This window comes from Typopeltis vanoorti, chromosome 22, assembly GCF_054136105.1.
Source record: "Typopeltis vanoorti isolate ZY-2024b chromosome 22, IOZ_Tvanoo_1.0, whole genome shotgun sequence".
Classification (NCBI taxonomy): Eukaryota; Metazoa; Arthropoda; class Arachnida; order Uropygi; family Thelyphonidae; genus Typopeltis; species Typopeltis vanoorti.
Window position 1 is genome coordinate 96,623,202 of NC_143570.1, and position 21,784 is coordinate 96,644,985.

General features: G+C 36.4%; 1 protein-coding gene across 1 annotated transcript in view; it reads right to left on the reverse strand.

Moving 5' to 3' along the window:
* Positions 1-394: 394 nt before the first annotated feature.
* The window catches only part of LOC150094581 (transmembrane protein 19-like), a 195,796-nt gene continuing 174,406 nt past the window's right edge, over positions 395-21,784 (reverse strand). The window contains exon 6 of the mRNA XM_090412037.1: positions 395-1,030. Within this exon, the coding sequence (XP_090268163.1) occupies positions 864-1,030 (167 nt within the window). The 3' untranslated portion in view covers positions 395-863. The remainder of the gene's footprint in view (positions 1,031-21,784) is intronic.

The window sequence follows — 21,784 nt, forward strand, 5'->3', positions numbered from 1 at the left end:
TACAATCTTGCTGGATTAGCATGTGCATGAAATCATTAACAAGCTCTAAATGCAACTATCACTTGAATGCTTAATGGTATTTAGCATGCAGATAACATTATTAATTTCCTCATTACTATAACCAGCTTCATCAGAATCGATAAACATCTAAAATAGCATTTGTTGGGTGTGAATGTTAAGGAACGACAATTAGGAGTGGGAGGATTGAAATAATACATTCAAATGGAAAACATGAAGAAATCTGATGACTGTTAGGCAACCAACACTGTTGATTTAAAATGGAATGCCTGTATTATAATTTTTGTATCCTGTACCCTTCCTACAATCACGATAACTAGTGCCTACCACGTGTTAAATTTACTCAACTTGACATATTAAAACAAAACTTGAAAACTTTTGTAGCATTAAATAATTTATTCAGTGAAACTGTGGAATGGTATTTGATTTTAAAAAATGGTTTTAGCATACATTAACCATTTTAAAAATTGTTATTAATGTGTAAGATGGAAATGTATTATTAAAATACTGACATTCTTAACTTACCCTTGATAGTTTCAGTAGAGACATATACAATTTTTTTTTTTTAACATGGGCCATTTGTTAGGAAAAGAAAAAAGTCAATATACTGAGCAAGTTAATTTGTTAATGTCTATAAAGGTGCAGCACAGATGTAGATTGCAGGAGACATACTGAAGCAATTAGTTCAGCGTGTAAGAGTCAGCAATATATAATGGATTTTGCAAGATCTGAGTTGATGTTATCCACTTTTATGACAATACCATCACAATTTGTTCATATACCCAGGTTTGTTTAGTCTTTACATATTATTGCCTCACTTATAGGATCTGACTTAAAAAGTCAGTCTATTTGAAAATTTCCCAAAACACAGCTGCAACAGTTGGTGTCACTACAGCTATAATCACTGTGGTAAGTAAGTTAACAGAGTTATTATCAAGAATAGGAGAGCCACTGATATGTTTCACTTCTTGTCCTGGATGATCCACTATTTTGCCTGTCCTTATGTCAACACCTAGAAACACCAAAAAAAAGTGTATATGCATATATAACTTCAGCAGTACATTATAGGAACAACATGTATGATATACAGTGATCTACCATTTATTCAGCATTCCAGTTCTTGGATAGGTTAGCATGTTAACAACTAGAACATTGCTTTGTAACAGAATATTCCCTAGCCACAAACTGATTTCTCACTTCAAGTAAATAATTGAGAGATCATGTAATAACAAATAGATTAAACATAATACAAAAACAAAATTATACACTATAATTTTGTGACATGTAGTAGCTTAATTTGTAATACAAAGGAAACAGATTTTTTTTTCTATCTGCTTAGGCACCAAATGAGCGTGCAGCATTGGAATGCCTACAAAATGTATAGTGTAACACTATTAGATTTAGGTACTTATCTCAATTTACTTTTAAAGCAAAATTATGCAAAAAAAAAGCTTTCTATAGTGTAAAATTGAAAAATGGCTGTGTTCAAATGCTCTGATAAAAAACACTACACATCATTATTGTAAAATGCACTTGGTGATTATGTAGCAATTCTCGACATCTAAAATCCAACTGATTACATACTATCCTTATTGCTCAAACACCACTATGCTTAATCTTTTGCTTGACCAAAACTTTCAAGCCAATGCAGTTTTTCCAATCTTTTTAACATGAAATACATTTATAGCCAACAAATATAAAATTAGCAGTATCTATTCTTGCTAGTGTATGATAACCATAATCTTTTTAATATTACCCTTTTCCACAAGTGGCTTTTCTGCTTATTATTATGCATCCAACCGTGCTTTTAACTGATTCAATGTGTCTACATTCACAACACACTCAGGCAATGCATTCCACTCACCAACCACTCCATGCAAAGAACCTGCTCCTCACTCCTCTGCTCGCACCCTCCTTATACAGTTTCCAGTGATGGCCTCTTGTTCTACTCCCCCCCCCCTTTCCCATTCTATGAAAAATCTCTTCCATGTCAACCTGATAACAACCTCCGACTAGCTTATATGTCTCAATCGTATTCCCCTCTTCCTTCTATTCACGAGGCTTTGCAACTTACATTCTCTCAATCTGTCCTCGTACTCCACATTCCAAAGACCACTGACCACCTTTATGAATCTTCTCTAGACCCTTTCCAACACATTCTTGTCACTATGAAAACCCGGCGACCAAATCTGTGCACAGTAATCCATACGAAGCCTGATCAAGGCCTTATACAATGGAATCATAACCTTTATCTGTGCGTCAGGATCCTCCAGATCATTGCCATTACTAATGTGACAGCTTCACAACTTGTGCAATGTGGCCCCTGTCCACCATCACTCCTAGATCTCTCATCTCTTCTGCTTTCTTTAAAATTTTCCCGCCAAGTGTCATCCCATCGTTGCTTACCAAATCTCAAAACCTTACATTTTGCAACATTGAACTGATAGTTCTGCTTACATACATTCAAGTCCTCCTGTAAAGCCATAACATCTGCTTGGCTGTGCATCATCTGCAGATCACTAGTTAAACCAATCCCAATATCATTAACATACAGATTGAACAACAATGGTCCCAAACTGTCCCCTGCAGTACACCACTAGTGATCTTCCTCTTTCAGGATACTGCATTCCCATATACAACTTTCTGATACCTATCTGACGGACTTCTGATGCAACTCAAAAGTCCATTATCCATTCCCATCTGTTTCAAATTATTTAATAGCTTGTTGTGTGGCGGTCTACCAAAAGCTTTTGCAAAGTCCAAGATATTTGTCAGCTTGTTATAGTACATAAGTAAGTTGGTGAAACATGATCACCCCTTAACAAACCCATGCTGTTAAGAGAATACTGCTGTTATCAACCCATTTCTGTATCTTACTTCTCACCAATCTCTCTAGTACTTTCATAACTCCAAACACAGATTAGCTTATAATTTAAAGCCACAGCCTTATCATTACCTTTATTCAGTGAAATGTTTTTACCTGTTTTCCCCTCCCTTGGAACCTGTGTTGTTATGAGATTTTTATGAAACAGGCATGCCATTGCTGCTGCCAATTCCCTGGAACATTCTCTTAAGATGTGTGGTGATATGTCATCGAATCCTTTGTCATAACAAATCATATTGCCTTATTGACATCTAGTTGATTTATTTCCTCAAACACCTCCTGCTTACTCACAATTAAACCATCCTCTCCTATGGCCTCTACACCTATGTTTCTCATCATTCCACCCTAATCAGGATGAAACACCCTTATAATTGATCACTGAATATGTCAACAATGTTTTCTGCAGCAACCTTCTACCATTTTCATCCATTAACATCTGGATTGAGAGAAAGATGTTGGAAGTTTTTTCCCTCTTGGTTAGACTATAATAAATTTAGTTTAATCCTTTATCCAAGTGTAAGCAAATAAAGTTTGCACCTGAAGTATCTTCAGGACTAAGAAACTTGTGGTAAAAGTGGACCAAGCTCTCATCACTCCTTCTCTCAGTATCTCCCATAATGCAAAGCACATCTCCTTGCAGACATGTATAATGCCTATGCATTGAGGGAAGGGCCACTACCCTCAATGCATAGGCATTGAGGGAGCCAGATGCAGAAGTGGTGATACTAAGGCAGAAGCAATGGAGATTTTGAGAGAGTATTTCCAACTGGAGGAAAGTGTTGAAACTCCACTCACAATTACATCCTCAATGTATATATCTTAATAGTTTTCGTAAATCTATTCATTTAGCAAAGGAAAGAGTGGTTATTAGGAAGTATTTTATCTATTAAATATTAAATGTACTCCAGCAGATACCACATGGAACACGTAAATACTCTCTTTACACATGTCATAACAAATGATATTTAATACATGTAGTCACTCTGTGCTCTCAGATACTCTGGCCAAGGAAGGAGGAGAGAAGCAAAGCATTACCTGAAACCTTAAGTCAAAATACAATTTTAAAACAAAACTTGACACCTTTGGCTATCCACATTTAATATTATACAACACTCTATTTTTAGTATCAGCATAAAGTTTAAAAATAGTTTCAGAAGAGTAATAGAATTTGCCCGAAGTATGCATTCTATCATTTCTTTAATAACAGTTGGTGATTATTCTATAACAAGAAGAGATGGAACTGATTATTACCACTCATCTTGTGTTGCCTCCATAATGCCTTTCAACTTTGTACTGCATGGTAAATCTCCGCATTGATCATTTTCACACCAATCTTATTTAACATTCTCACCCTCTGAATACATTTAGACATTATTTCTACTAGATAACTCTTGAATATCACCCAAGTAGCCATGATCTCTTTTCTACCGCTGCAAGTTGTCTCCTGAGCTTTTCATAATCGCCAACCTTGTTCCACATATATTGTTTCCTCATATGGCTGACAGTCACCCAAGTATTCAATGTCTAGGTCACTCTCACCAACCAGAGGGAGATTTGACACCTCAATTATAATGACATCGTCTGATGAGATCAACAAATCCAATATGCTCGATACTTGTGCACCCTCTGTTATGTTTTGCTTGAGGCAGTTCTCCCTCAAACACCTAAGAAATTAATTTTCTTTAATTCAAGATGCTATCTTGCCATAATTAAAATCACCTATAATGATTATCCATGCAGTTAGCTGAGTGGTTATGCGCTCCGCAACCATATGCCTAGGAAAGGAGTGTCCTGCATTGGATTCTTGTTGCTGACGTGAGGATCTTAAGGATCTTTCTCAGACATAACCAAGTTAGTCAGTCGTGAGTGTGGACTACAGGGTTTTTCCTTCCACAAAGCAGGCAAACTGGTCATATGAACACATGGTTGAGCGTGGGGGTAACGACCCCACCTCGTAGTGAGTTATGAAACCAAAAATGAGAGGCCATGGCACTACATGGGGCTGTAGTGTCAAAGGAGAAGAATGATGATTATCCTTTTCCTAGTTGGTTGGCTAATTTGCTTATACATTTCATAGTCATTACCCTCCACATTACCAAGTCTATAGCGACATCTGACTATTTCATTCTATTCACCTCTATCTCAACACCATACTCTCTCAAAATCACTGCTCTAATTCCCCTCCTCCCTTGCATCTCTATCTTGCAATCATTATTTTTTATTATCATCAACAGCACTCTCCCTCCTTTTTTTTAACATTTCTGCCTTTATGAAAAATATATCCTTCAATTTATTCCTGTCAGAATGTCATCCTCATCTGATCATGTCTCACTTATTCCAACAATTTTGAGGTGAAAAAAACTTAGTCAATGCAATAATTTCGTTCCCCTCATTTCTAATACTTATAGCATTTATATAAAAACATTAAAGTTCATTTCTAGATTTATTACATGTTACTTCTTCATTTCTTCCTTGTGGTATTCTGCTCTCCTACATCCCTGGTTATCTCTTTTTATGTCTCACACTTTTACTTCCTGTTTGAACATCAACCTTTCTCATGCTGTGTTCCTTCCCCTGCACCTGTGAATCCCCTATTTCCCTGTCTTGCATACTTGTTTTTTTATTCTCCACATTCATGCTATTCATTTCACTCCTTTAATCCCCTCCTTCCTCACTCTGACATATTACTTACTTTCTCAGATCCATTCTCTGCACTCATTACTTTCATTCAAGTAGCAGTCTCTCTAGATGACACACACCAAAACTGTTTAAATGCAATAGTGTTTACATACACATGTGTATCATTCATAATTCTTGCTCTCTGCATCATCTCATCACTGGGCAACACACTGACTACCTTTCCTGTTACACTTTCTTTTATTCTTCTCAACAGTCCCCTGATTAAGATCCAGTCTTACATTCTTCTTGTTTTTCCAATCAAGTTCCTACTACCATTAACTTTTGTTTGCTTACTCCTCATATGCAATGCTTCAATCACTCTACTCATTCAGCCTCCTGGAAACTAAGCTGTGGACATCTTGTTCACCACATCTCTAATAATTGAATCCTCATACAAAACAACTTGCAAATCTTTCATTACCTCTTTTCACTTGGACATCATTTCACTCTGCATCCACTTCATCTTCACCAAATTAGCTTTCAAACCTTGAATCTTTTTTTGCTATCATTCTCTCTCTCTCGCTATTTTACTGTCAGTTGCGCATGTATTATTCCATCAGCCCAGTTTGTTCTCTTACTGCTACCTGCACTCTTTTTTTTTCATTGATATTCTTACACACCCGTTTCACATGCCTTAATATTTGCATAAACTTCCTTGACACCCTTTCACTTAAGTCACCATGTTCCCTACTACAATTCAAACAATCCTCGTGGTCTCTATTAGCATATTGCACTTCTTGCATACCCATATTTGCTCCTTTCTGTTATTCAAGTTCTCCACATAATTAGCAACATCTCCCCCATGCATATAAATTACACTCACAGCATCATACCATTCTTGAAAAATCTACTCCATTCACTTTATTTTTCTTTCACACTGGAATATGTAATGATCTAAATAGCACAATATCATCAAACAAGAGACATAAAATTGTCATAAAAATGTCAGGAGTTGTGATTAAAGTGTTGGAAAGGCTGATGAGAATTGGGTTGACAACAATGGTATTATATTTGATGGACAGTGCAAATTCACTAAAGGGAGGTCATGTTTTAGTAATCTACTTATTACAATACGGTGACAGCAGCATACTTAGACTTTGCAAAGGCTTTTGATAGATTACTGAATGATAAGTTCACAGACTAGCACATTGGATTGGAGATTGGCTGTCTGATAGGTTTCAACAAGTTGTGTATAGGGGAAAGTAATATCCCAGAAGAGGAAAGTCACTAGTGGTGTGCCTGAGGAGTCTGTTTTGGGGCCATTGCTTTTAATCTGTATGTATTGAAGAAGATTTGAATGGGAATATACAGCTGTTTGCACAGGAAGCAATGTTGGGATGAACTATGAGTAGAGCACATGTTGTTGCCTTACAAGAAGACTTTAGATTTAGTTATTTTCATTTAAAAATGAATGTGTGTGTTAATTTAATTTTTGTGATTTTTTAGACAACAGAATAAGCAAAGCTGGTATAGTGGGGAGTCAGTTGAATAATTTACATGGAATAAGAAAGAAATTAACCAAAACATCAAACAAGCAGTATATGTGACAGTGTTCAAATCAGTTTTAAGTTATAGATCTGAAATTTGGGGTAGAAATAAAGCACTTGATCAAAGACTAGACCACAGATATGAAAGTTCTGAGAAAAGTTATGGAAGTGAACAGATGATAGCAATGGTAGAATCATATTAAAAATGAAGATATTAGAAAAGAACTTAACATCGTTCGCATTTATGGCAACTTAAATAGAATAGGGTGAGGAAAGTTTTTTTTTTATATTTATTTTAATTACTGACACCTCCATGGAGTCCAAAGACTCACCGAGAGAGGTCACCTACTCTACAGCTCTGTCTCCACCACTCAATCCACCGACACCATCTGCCGCCACCACCACCACTACTAGTATTTTTCACAGACAATCACAAACATCCATGGCAGGATTCGGATATGCAAGACCAACCAGCCCAGTTTTGCTAGGTTAGCAAAACATATGTTTAATGCCAAGATAGCAGAAAGAGACCCAGAGTAAGCCATGATCAAAGTGGATTGATTTAGTCAGATGTGCCTTCAAAGCACGAAATGTTAGCTTTGACATATTAGAATGCAGACATGTAACGATAGGAGATATTAATAATGTAATCTTAATCATGTAGTGCTGTCATAGTAGCCTGAACACCCCTTGAGGGTATCAGAAATTGATGATTATGGTGTATGACAATTTCTTTAAGCAGAATGTGAAAGATGGAACTTGAGGTCAACGAGTATTAGATCTTATTATAGTATCAGAGGAAGGGTGTGTGGGGGGGGGATGTCAGTAAAAGATGCGACTGTTCTGCCTCTGGTTGGTGGTAGTGATCATGCTCCCCGGACCTGGGGCTAAGTGTATGAATATTCCTTTGAGAAAAAGCTTCTTTTCAAAGCAGGAAATTATGACCAACTGAGGAGAATACCTGGTTTGATCCCATGTATCTGTTACCAGAACAAAAGCATATCGACAACACATGGCAGGTATTTAAAAAACACATAAATGATGCGCTTATTGGAATAAGTCTCTAGAGTTTGAAGAATAAGCAGATTGGAAGTGAAACGAATGTACAATCTGATTAGGCTGAGATTCAGCATGGATACTAAAAAAAAAAAAAAAGAAGAAGAAGAAATACCATGTACGTAAGAATGATGTCAATTATAAAAATAAGGTACAGAGCAGAAGAGTACAATTTTGTATGGAAAGCTAGGTGTGAGTATGAAAAGAAATTTACTCTGCAAGCTAAAAGCTATCAACCTGATGTATGCAACATAGAGCTCAACTGTTACTTCTACGCTGGAGGAAGAAACTCAGGTGTATGAGGAGAAGTATTAGTAAGGAATTACATATAGAAATAGGTGGACAGAAAATGTATACTTTGTAGTGAACATCACGTTTGAGCAACTTGCTTATATTTTATAATAACATGAGGGTGGAGTTTTTTTTTTTTTTTTTTATCCTACACACAAGAAATACAAGAACCTATAGCACATCAGTTCCATGGAGATGAGGGTTAAGAAAGAAGAAACCTATTGACTTTCTTTGTAAATAATTGAAGGTTGAAATTGGTAAATACATCACGAGGAAGGCTGTTCAGAGATAGATGGAATAAACGAAGAGGAGAAGCAGGTTTGATAGTGTGCAGTTGTACTGTAACGAGATGGTGGGCAGAAGCTGCTCTCTTCTTTTAACAGGCCTAGCAACAGGTGGAGGAATGATGTTTGCTAATTCACTGGAGTAGTAATCATGGAAGTACCTGTAGAAAAGACACAGGCTGAAACACTATGTAAGATAGAGGTTTAAGTGAGTCTATGAGGGAAGGGTCATCTGTGAGCCAAATTGCTCTCTTCTGGACAGCAAGAATTCTTAAAGTTTAAGTTGCACCATCCCAGATGTGTGTACAGTATTCTAAGGATGGACAGATTTGGGATTTATATAGAGTTTGTAGCTGGGCAAGTGTAAAAAAATGCTTCTTGAGCAGAAAAAAAAGAATGCCTAGTTTTTTAAGAAGCTGAAGATGCTATTGATGTGTTTGTGCCAAGAGGAACTGGAAATAAAGAACTGGAGGTGCCATTCCAAACAGAAGAGTTCATCCTGTCTGAGGATGAGGGAAGATGAGCTGAAATCCTTTTTGTGAGAGAAAAGGCAGGACTGAATTTTTGTGGTACTGAAGTTGACTAAGGTTATCCTTGCCTCACTGAAGGGTGGTATGGAGATCAGTGTTTAAGGTGCTGGTTGCAGAAGATCTTGATGTAAGGAATGTCTGGGAACTACATAGTTCATCAAAAGAGTAGGATGAATGGAGAGTGCTATCATCGGTAAAGCTATGGATAGGATATGTAGTGATTAAAAGTAGGTAATTTGTGTATAACAGAAATAGGGTAGGTGAGAGAATGGAGCCCTGAGGTACTCCAGCATTGGTGGCAAAGCTCAAAGAGAGGTGCTGTCCAGCATGACACAGTGAATAACCAGAGAGAAATCTGACTATCTACTTACAGAGGTGGCAGGTAGACCAAAGGAAGGCAGTTTGCAAAGCAGGCCTTTGTGCCAAATGTGATTGAAAGATTGGAAATGTCAAGAGCAACAGCATATATTTCTCCGACCCTTTCCATAGCATGTGTCCAGTAGCGAGTGATGTAGGCCAAGATATCAGCCATGGATCTGGATTGGCAAAATCCATATTGGTGGTTGCAGATTAATTGGTGAGCTTCCAGGTAGTGAAAAAGTTGACCGATTACTTTCTCCATTATTTTAGAGAGGACTGAGATGATGCCAAATGGTCATATATTTCTCCGACCCTTTCCATAGCATGTGTCCAGTAGCGAGCGATGTAGGCCAAGATATCAGCCATGGATCTGGATTGGCAAAATCCATATTGGTGGTTGCAGATTAATTGGTGAGCTTCACAGGTAGTGAAAAAGTTGACCGATTACTTTCTCCATTATTTTAGAGAGGACTGAGATGATGCCAAATGGTCAGTAATTGGACAGTAGGCTTTTGTCTCCCTTTTTTTAGAATAGTTGGATATATGTTGGTTTCCATGAATTGGGATAGGAGTCAGCTGAGTATAGAAGATTGAAGAGATGCCATTGGGACCAGACGACTTTGTAGTGTTTAGGTTGTTTAATATTCTTACGTCTTTCTGAAAGGCTAAAGGAGGCATATAGTGCTCGGTTGCGGGTAGTATGGAAGGAAGTGATTTGCCTTTGCCGTCTATACTGGAGTTAGGTTAGGTGTGGTCTGTGTAGAGAAAAAAATAAAATGGAAAATTACTTTAATTGATCACTTCTTAGCCCAAAGATACAGTTAAAAACCTACTTCTGCACTATGCTCGTTTCCTGAGAATTTACAGTTTACTCAAGATTCACAAGCAGAACATACAGCTCCAGCTGATAGTTGAAGGTATACACAACCCAAATTATCATCTAGCCAATAAACTAGCATCAACACTCAAGGAGTTGATTGGTCATTCCCCCTCCTATATTAAAAACACACAACACTTTGAAAACAAAATTAAAGACATCACACTAGAAAAAAAGTGATTTATTAGTCAGTTTTGACGTCTCTACCCTTTTCACAAATGTTCCAATCAGTAACACAATTATTCTTTTACAGGACAAATTCCTGCCTGATATCACAGTGCTCTTTGCATATCTTTGCATATGTGCTATGTTCTGGCTATTTTGTGTTGCAAAACACTTTCTATCTACAAAAAGAAGGCACAGCTATGGGTTCACCATTATCTCCCCCCACCCCCAATTGCTAACTTTTATATGGAAGCTTTTGAGCAACGTGCTCTAGATTCCTTTATTTTAACACCCAAAGTCTGGCTTAGATATGTTGACGAGGTTTTCACCATCTGGTTCCCTGGCTGCCAGACATTAGATACTTTCCTCAGTCACCTAAACAAATAACACAAATGCACACAATTTAGAATTGAGATTGAAAGTCAGAACACACTTCTGTTTCTAGATACACTTGTCACACATCTTCCTTCTGACAGTCTTTCCTTCACTGTTTACTGGAAGGCCTACACATACTGGCCAATATAAATATATACACAAATTCCTACTACCACCCAACACAAAAACCAGGTGTCATTAACACACTAAAAACAGGGCTTTGAAGATCTGCTCCAGTGAACAAGCACTTAAACATGAATTAAGTTATTAGCAATGGCTACAGCCAAAATACCATTAACAAAATTCTTCATAAGACCTCAGTTAAAAACAAAAATAAACTAGATTACAATAAAACTAACCATTCCTTACATTAAAAGAGTAGTATTATCAGATAAACTGAATAATAGAAATACACTTTTATTAATACAGACCAGTATTTTACAAATAAACATTTATTAAAACCAACCAGTTTCGCCAGCAAACTGTCTGGCTTTTTCAAGGTATTACGGAGATATGAAAGTAAATGCAAATTAAAAGGAACATAAAAAACGTTGTAAACCAAACTAGTATCTATAGTTACACGTTTCGCGTGACAAAGATGGCTTATTGTTCTTATTCATTATCACGCATGCGTGTTTGTTGTAGACTTGTAATGTGATTACTGGCTAGCTGTAGTTCAGATTGATTGAGAGAGAGGATCAAGTTTTTCCACGAACTGTTGAGAATTGTACCCTGATTTCTGTTGAGGTTTCCGCCGGTTATTAGTACTATTGTGGCTTCCTTAAATACACGATGCCTGTAGTCGTCATTGAGATATGGCATGGAGCTGTTTTGCCAATCTTTCGTGTGGTTAGACGTGCAGAAATGATGTGCTAAGCCGGAAGAAATGCTTCTGTTGTGGTTTACATCACCAACATGTTCTTTTTGTCTAATTTCTAAACTTCGTGAAGTTTGTCCAATGTAAGCAAGACCACAGGAGCAGGGAATGTAATATACTCCTGGATATTTGTAGAACGGAACTTTATCTTTTGGAGATCCTAAAACTTGTCTGATGTTGGTGGTTGGTTTGAAGACCACTCTGATGTTGTTGGCTCTTAGTATTCTTGCTATTTGATAAGAAATTGACTTGATGAAAGGTATCACTACAGTAGAAACGTGCTGACAGTGGGATTCTTCTTGTCTGGGGTTGTCATTGTATAGATTTTTTTTTTTTTTTTTTTGATGTTTTGAGGGTATCCATTTTGTGATAATGTGTTGGCTATTAGTGAGAGTTCATTCTGTGTATCCTCCTCTTCTGATATAAACTTTTTGGCTCTATGTTTCAACATGTGGATAATACTCAGTTTGTGCGACTTGTGATGGTTTGAAGTATAGTGAAGATATCTTCCAGTATCTGTGGGCTTTCTGTAAATGGATAATTTGACACTGTTAGGTTGTTTTTTTTTATCAAAATATCTAAAAAATGCAGTTGGTTGTTGTTTTCTACTTCCAGAGTGAATTTTATCTTGCTATGTATTGAGTTGATTTTATCTACAAACGATTTAAGGTTGTCTAAGCTGTCTTGCCATATGATGAATATGTCATCCACATATCTCCACCATGTAGATGGTTTCGGAGAGATTGCAGGGGAATTTCTTTTTCAAGTTTTTCCATGAAAAGGTCTGCACAAGATGGTGATAGTGGGCTTCCCATTGCTAGGCCTTCTAATTGTTGGTATATGGTGTTGTTAACTTTGAAGAAATTAGATTGAAGGCAGTGTCTAAACATCTGTGTGATGTCTAGAGGAAAGAGGTCTTGGATGATGTTTATTACCTCTTCTACTTAGTAGAAGAGGTAATAAAATCGATGACGACTACAGGCATCGTGTATTTAAGGAAGCCACAATAGTACTCATAACCGGCGGAAACCTCAACAGAAATCAGGGTATAATTCTCAACAGTTCGTGGAAAAACTTGATCCTCTCTCTCAATCAATCTGAACTACAGCTAGCCAGTAATCACATTACAAGTCTACAACAAACACGCATGCGTGATAATGAATAAGAACAATAAGCCATCTTTGTCACGCGAAACGTGTAACTATAGATACTAGTTTGGTTTACAACGTTTTTTATGTTCCTTTTAATTTGCATTTACTTTCATATCTCCGTAATACCTTGAAAAAGCCAGACAGTTTGCTGGCGAAACTGGTAGGTTTTAATAAATGTTTATTTGTAAAATACTGGTCTGTATTAATAAAAGTGTATTTCTATCTATAAAAACGACCAAAAATGTATACCTTAAACTGAATACTACCGAAAAACATTTAATGCCATCTTTAAACCTCCCAAAATTAGAGAACTTATTCAACTCATCCAAGGAACCACTTCCTCCACTGGCCTAGCCTGGAGTATTCTATATATACTGCACCTGTAAATTGCCCTATGTCAATGAAACAAGATGCACAATTCCTCTCCAAAAAAAAGAACGTGTCCAATCCTCACCTTCTTGTGGTGCACCCTGTTGGGTATCTACATGGATATTGAACAAACGAAGATGGGCTGGGAATTTGGGATTTAACCGACCAAATTGTATTCTTATTGGCTTAAACCAAAATACAAAATGATGGTACAACATGACAAAATTTCATGTGGTTAAACAAAGCTCCTCCCGTTGTTTTCGCCAGGGAACCAGGGCGAACAGCAAAAAGTCAGCTACTGGAACAAATCTGAAAACACACCCCAACTCAACATCACCAGAGTTAAAGATCGGTACTATCAACATAAGAAGCCTGAATGGCAAAGAAATGGAGCTAGCAGATTGACATAATAGGGGTGACTGAAACAAAAAAGACAAAACCCTGGCGAGATCTTTCTGAGCAATAAATACAAAATGTTATATTCAGGCAATGACAATCAAGGAAAAGGAGTAGCCAAGTAGCAGTAGTATTCAACACTAAATACGAGGCTAATCTTCTTGAATGGCAGGCAGTCTCAAGTAGAATGATGTGGGCAAATATCAGAATGGGAAACTGGACTGTGAAACTTATTTGGACCTATGGTCCCACAGAAGGTTCTACTAAGTTAGAAGTGGAGGAATCTTTTGAAGCTTTAGAGAAAGCAACTGACACAATGAGAAAGGAAAAGTTAGTCCTTGTGGGAGATCTAAATAGCAGAGTAGAAAATGATTGTCAGACATACAAAAATATTTTGTGAAAATTTGGAGAAAAGAGCAAAGCTAATAATAATGGCAAATACCCGTTGGATTTCTGCTCAGGACATGGACTGGTTATTACTAACACTATGTTCTAATTTAAAAATATGCACAAATTCACATGGAGAGAAGAGGCAAGGAATAAGAAAAGTCTCACTGACTATATTATTGTTGATAGTGATGTTTTCTCCCTGGTTCAGGACACCAGAGTGTACAGAAGATTTGAAATTGGAAGTGATCACTATTTACTCTTGAGCAGGATAAAATTGAATTTCATGTTGAAAAGAATAACACATAAGAAAGTTTTAAAGCAAATAAAAGTTGAGCATGTCTCAGATGTGAACTGTAGACTAAAATACACAATTGAATTAAAAATAAAACAGTTTGAGAACAGGAACCAAACTTTGGAGATTCAGATGCAAGCCTTAAAAGACAACCCTGATTGATTCAGCCAGAGAGGCATGTGGTGAGGTTGTCTGCAAGGATAGAAAAATCAGAACTCCATGGTGGACAGAGGAAGTTAAAGAGACAGTAAAGGAAAAGAAGAAAGCATATCAAAAGTTATAGGCAAATAAGTGAGCTTGTGCTCTTAGAGCAGTGTTTCTCAAACTTCAGATATCTGCTTACCCTTTCTTAAATTTTCATTATTACCAAGTACCTCCTTATCAAATAATAAATAAATAAAGTATATTTCATTGTAAATGTCTATTTCATTTGAATTTATATGTTCATGTAAACAAAAAATATGATTTATATTTAATAGAACAAAATGTGGAATAGGTTCCTCTTCATTTCCCATCCATGAAAATCCACATTTCAAGTAATTCATATCATACTTACGAAGATTTTTCATCTTCTTCGTAGTTGGTTCTTTACAGATGTCAGACGACACGCCCTCATTTGATCCAGATGCAATATCAATGTTTTCTTGTTGTTTACAGCTAATGTATTTGCTATATTACTCTCTTTTGTGGGTTTTATAAATCCAATCTTTAACCAATGATCCGTACTTAAGAATTTGAAAGCTAAAAAGATTACCGTGTTTACTCAAATATAACTCTCACTTTTTTCCCAAAATTAAAGCTAAAAAATTGTTTTGCAAGATAAATGCGGAGATTTTCAGAAACTAAAGTTTTCAGAAAAAAATTGCAAACGGTGCGACTTACCAAGAAGCTCCTGCTCATTATCGCTACTTTAGGCATCAAGAACAGTTTCTTTGTGTGCATCGTCAAAGTCATCTAAACAAATAGCTTCATCTTCTTTCCCATTATTTCAAGCAAAAATTACTAGTAATTTACAAGACTTGAGATATGTAGAGCAGCTATAAAGAAGTGCATATGATTGGTACAGTACTAACAAAAGATTGCATGAACCAAAGACAAATTAGCATTTCAACAGTTGAGTGGAAAAGCTAATTCTCTTCATCGTAATTCTATAATATCTGAAACACATTCACCATATATTTCTTAGTTTTAACACGTTCACGATGGGGTGGTGTCAAGTAAAACCATTTATTGCACCGGCAACATATGGTTTTGCTTGAGTCTATACAGCAGTTTCTGTTGGAGGGGAGATGCAATTCATTAATTAGTGCTGTTTTTATCCCAGTTGTCTCTAATTGCACTATTTGAGAAATATAAAGATTCCATGCATTAATGATGCATAGCCGAAAATTGCCACATACCCCCTGAAGACTTTTCGCGTACCCCCGGGGGTATGCGTACCACACTTTGAGAAACACTATCTTAGAGAATACAGAGACAAATGTAAGAAATGCTAGGTTATATGGTGTCAATGGGGCATTATATCAAGCAATACTTAGTCTTTATTTGAGTTGTAAGTCAGCAGTTAGAATTGAAGTATAGGAAGATGGTTTAATGTTAAATCTGGTGTGAGACAAGGATGTACATTATCTCCTCTGTTATTCATTATCTATATGGATCACATTATGAAGAAATATGGTATTAAACATGGTATCAAAATTGTTTATGTTAATGTCAGCTCTTTGCTTTATGCGAACAATGTTATACTTCTAAATAAATCTGCTACAAGTCTGCAAGATTCTCTGACTAAAATTGAATAACTGCTGTAATATATGAAGGTCAGCAATAAAAAGACAGACAATGAAAATAGGCAGAATTGTTGAAAATGTCAACTGCTTTGTGAATGGAGAACCTGTGGAACAAGTAAAACATTTCAGCTACCTAAGCACAATTTTTAGTGAAGATAGTAACTTAAATATGGAAATAGACAACAGAATCAACAAAGCTGGTATGGTAGGAAGTCAACTGAATAAATTTATATGGAATAAAAGAGAAATTAGTCAAAACACAAAATTAGCTGTATACAAGACAGTGTTCAAACCAGATTTAACTTACAGATCTGAGAGCTGGGTCAGAAGTAAAACACTTGCCCAAAGACTAGAGACCTCATATATGAGAGTCCTGAGAAAGATTAGAGGCATGAATGGATGGTCAATGGCAATATCATATTAAAAACAAGGATATTAGGAAAGAACTTGACATTGTCAACATCCAGGAATGCATTAGTAGAGCTAATCTCAGGTGGTATGGTCACTTAAACAGAATGGGCGAGGAAAGATTAGCACAACAAGTGTTCTCTGCCAGGCTGGCAGGAAAACGACCCAGAGAAAGACTAAGATATAGGTCGCTTGATATGGTACCAAGTGCATTAGACAATAGAAATATAAGATCTGATAATCGGGAGGAAAATTGTAGATAGGAAGTTAGTAATGATGTAAATTTTTCATGTAGTACTATCATAAAATCGTGTACACCCCTTGAGGGTACTTGGTAGGAATTTGATGATGATAATACTCTACATCATAGGTTCCTAAACTTTTTCGGGCCACCGCCCACTTTGCAAGACATAAATTTTGTAAGCCCCCCCCCCCCTTTATACACATATATACATGCTCTATTTTCTTATTAACATAGAAAATTGACATCTATTTCTATCTGACATGGTAAATTTTCAAATAGAAAATAGATAAAAAAAATTGATCACGTAAGACAGGCATAAGATGAATTAAAATGCAATATTTAAATTTTAAATGATTATCTAATCACAAAATCACGAAAATAATTAATTTTTAAATATATATTATTAATTTCGTCTATAAAGATCCACCAACCCCTAGACCACCTGAACACCCCCAAATGCTACTGATCCCACTACAGCCCTCCCCCCCCCAGAAGGCTTCAACGCCCACTGGGGGAGGGGGGGGGTACCGCCCACTTTGGGAACCTATACTCTACATCAAATTGACTGGAAAAGCACCTGTTGTTTACAATTACACCAAAACACAGTATGAATGTAAATTTAAGGAAGTCTCTGAAATTCTTATCAACCACCCTAATCTTAACATTAATGATGGTCTAAAAATTTCAAGAATATGGAAAGCACATTCTCCCCATGTAACCTTTTCATCCAAGAGTTAATTATAAATAGGATCGTAAGTAATCCAAGTTCTTAACCCTAATATAACAACTCTCATGTTAAATTTAAGACAGCACTTTTGCTATAGAAACTTTATTTTTCACTTGGTTAGACTATAATAAATTTAGTTTAATCCTTTATCCAAGTGTGAGCAAACAAATTTTGTGCCTGAAAGTATCTTCAAGACTGGGGTAAGGTGGTACAACACCGGGAAACTCATTGCAAAGGTGGAGCAAGTTAACATCACTCCTATCTCAGTATCTCCCATAATGCAAAACACATCTCTTTGCGGATATGTATAATGTTATGCATTAAGGGAAGGGCCACTACCCAGATGCAAACTTTCAGGTGCAAACTTTGTTTGCTCACACTTGGATAAAGGATTAAACTAGATGTATTATACTTTTGCTGTAATAAAACTATCTATCAAATTTGTATACACATGCTCACGAGGATGGTCTGAAAAGTTCTCGGCCTAACAATGAAAAAACAAATTTATAATATCAAAATTTTTATTTTTCAACATAATCTTCCTTAAGACTAATACATTTATTCCAGCAATGCTCCAGCATCATTATCCTGTCCCTGTAGTGGTTCATAATAAGATCTGCAAAATACCCTTCTACAGCTATAATCACCGCTTGATTCGAAGAAAACGCTGAGCGAGGAAGAGTTTAATTTTGGGAAGAGATAGAAGTCAGAAGGAGCCAAATCTGGGAAATAGGGTGGATGTTCCAACAATTCATATTGCAGATCCCTTAATTTTCCCACTGCCAAAACACCTTTGTGGGCAGGTGCATTATCCTGATGAAAGATGATTTTTTTCTTCTGAAAACTGGGTCTTTTCTCACAAATTTTTTTGTTTAGTCTGGTTAAAAGATTGGAATAATATTCCTGGCACCGACAACCAGCTTCTGTTCACTGTTTTGACTGCTGTTTGGATTCTGGTGTGTATTGGTGAATCTAAGTCTCATCCATAGTAATAAATCGACACACAAAATCAGTTTTATTCTTGTTAAAATGCTCCAAGCGCTCTTCAGAGATTTTCATGCAAGTGCATTTTTAATCTGCTCTGAGCAAGTGCATCACCCATCTTGAGCAAAGCTTTTTCATATCCAATTCTTCATGCAAAATGTTATTTTGAAATGCTTATAGTCTCAGCAATTTCACACACTTTGATTTGCCGGTTATCCAATACCATATTGTGCACTTGATCAATGATTTCTGGTGTTGTTACACTTTTTTGGACATCCTTCAGGGGGGGATCATCTTCAAGGCTGGCAACTCTGCTGCCCATTTCTTAATTTTTGAAAATGAAGGAGAAGAGTGCTCAAACTTTTATGAACTTCAAATGAATTTCTTTTGGTGTTAAACCTTTTACAAAGAATTTTATAACCGCACGATACTGAATTTTATCCAGTTCAATGGATACAAGACAACACTTTTGCTTCAGACAGCAGTATAAAATAAACTACTTGATAGAATGACTTGCAATTTCACATTGATGCTTATGACAGATGTACTGACTTAGAAAAAAAAAAGTCTTGACGTATGGTTGAAGCTGAGAACTTTTCAGACCACCGCGCGTGCTCCAGATGGCAACCTTACTATGAAGGTTGAGACGCTAGGAAATTAAAGTAATTATTTTTAACATGGTTGTAGTTTCCATAATTTATCTGAAATGAATGCTAAAAATGTTATTTCCTGGCCAGCAGATGTGACCAACAAACTAAAATCCTAAAATTCCAAACCCTCCCCCCCCCCACCTCCCATATTTATTTATGGACTTTCAAATATCCATAAAGTGGATGTTCCTCTACACCCAATTGTAGATGGTACTGATGTTCAGGTAGTTTGTAAATAGACTCACCCATCTACAAATTACCTAAACATCAGCCAAAGTGCTTTCTTGTAATACTGGCAATACTCTGACACATATCAAGAACTCAGCCCATTTTAAGTTCAGTTTATAAGACTTTGCAGTCCACAACACTGACTTAATCAGTTTCAATGTCTTCTCCTTATTCACAAATGTGAATAGGGAAAAGACATTAAAACTTAAGGACACCTTGGCACTTATCCAAGCAGAATTTCATCCCGATATCTCAGCCCTGTTTTAGTTCACTATGAACAGCTATTTTGTTTGGCAAGGAAAATTCTACAAACAAATCAATGGTACACTCATAGGCACTCCTTTTATTTCCCCCCCTTGGCTAACTTTTTCGTGAAAACATTTGAAAAGAATGCATTAAATCCCCCCCCCCTTAAACCCACTATTTGAATGATATGTTTGCAATTTGGCTGTATGGCTGGGATACCTTACACACTTTCCTATCCCATTTGAGTAGCCAACATCTAAAGATTCAATTCACAAGAGAAATAGAAACTAACAACAGTCTGCCCTTTCTAGACACTCCAGTTACAAGACAACCAAATGGATCTCTGACCTTCACAGTCTATAAAACAATTTGGAACTATAAAAACTTCCACTAGGTGAAATTAATTTGCTCAGATAACATTGCACTCAACACAGAGCTCGCCCACATGATAAACACCTTTTTGGCCAATGGCTACACCTCCCACCAAATAAAAATAATTTTAATAAAGCTTACTCCCCCACCTTCCTGCCGTCCAAACACAAATTACAGCAAATCCATCACTATCACCTATATTCGTGGCATCTCAGAAAAGGTGGCCAAGATCTTAAATAAGCTAGCAACCCTTATCCACTCCCCCAAAGACCAGCTACAACCTCTGGATTTACTCAGAGTGTACCAGGTACCCTGCAGCATACTATAGACCAGTTGTTTCCAACCTTTTTCCACTTGTGTACCCCTTTTAAACTCATTTCTATAAATTGTAACCCTTGTTTTTAAAATAGCTGTTTTTAAATACTGACACTTTTGTTCAGTCCCTATCTAAATGTAAAATGTGGAAAATGAGGTAATAAGTTGGGAAAGGAAAATTACTACACTAAAAGTATAAACCACAGATTTAATTTTACAATATTCGTAACACAGAAATAGGTATAGATTCATGTTACATATCAATAATGATGATCAAGTATTTAACAAACTTTTGATTTATTATTATTAACAATACTTGTGTTATCTGAAAAGTCTGTAATAATTGGTATACAGATTACTAGCCAAATGAAACATTGTTGGTGAGATCATTGAGCTTGCTTTGAAGCACTTAATTTCTTGAAATCAGGCTCAAAAGATGCAAGATACAGTCTTAAATCCGGACTTGCATTAAGCTTGTTGCGGTACTTATTTTTATGAAGGTGTAAGAAGAAAAAGTTCTCTCCTTCAGTATTAGTAAATGGCAAGAGGTATTTGAGTGCCTTCTCACTGAGCTGTTCACATTCCTCACTGACATCTATCCAGAAGGTAATAACATGCTTTCTTTTAAAATCAGAATTTAAAGAAGAATCGGTTGAAAGTTCGATTAACTGCTCTTTTTCATTGATTGATAGTTTAGCTTCTTTGAAGAATTCTTCATTGAAGGGATCTGCAATCCAATTGTTTTCTTTTCCATGTTGAGGGAAGTACTTATAAAAGGACATTTTGATACCTTCCAAGTGACTTAAAATATTCTCTTTCACATTTTGGGATAGGTGCAAGTCATTCTCAGATAAGAAGTTTTGCAGAGTTTCAAAAACCTCAGGCTGAACTCTTTCAATACGCTCTTTCCAAAAGTCCAATTTTTTATAATCAATGACTCAATTTTGTCGGTTACTTTGAATATAGTGATTGAGCTGTTTTGAAGTCCCAAGCTGAGTTTGTTTATTTCTAGAAAAATATCTGATAAATATGCAAGACTTTGAAGCCAATCACTGTCATGAAACTTTGGAGCAAGACAGAAACGGTCTTCAAAAAGAAACCTGGACTTCGTGTCTAAGTTCAAACAGCCATGTAAGTACTATACCGCAAGATAGCCACCTTACCTCTGTATGCAAAAGTAATGTGTTGTGAAGGCTGTTGATTTCTTCACACAGCACTTTAAACACGTTTCGTGGTGACTTAATAAAATTTACAACTTTTACAGCCTCATCAAGAACGTCTTTCAGTTCACTAGGAATAGGCTTGGATGCAAGAGTTTGTCTATGAATGCAGCCGTGACTCC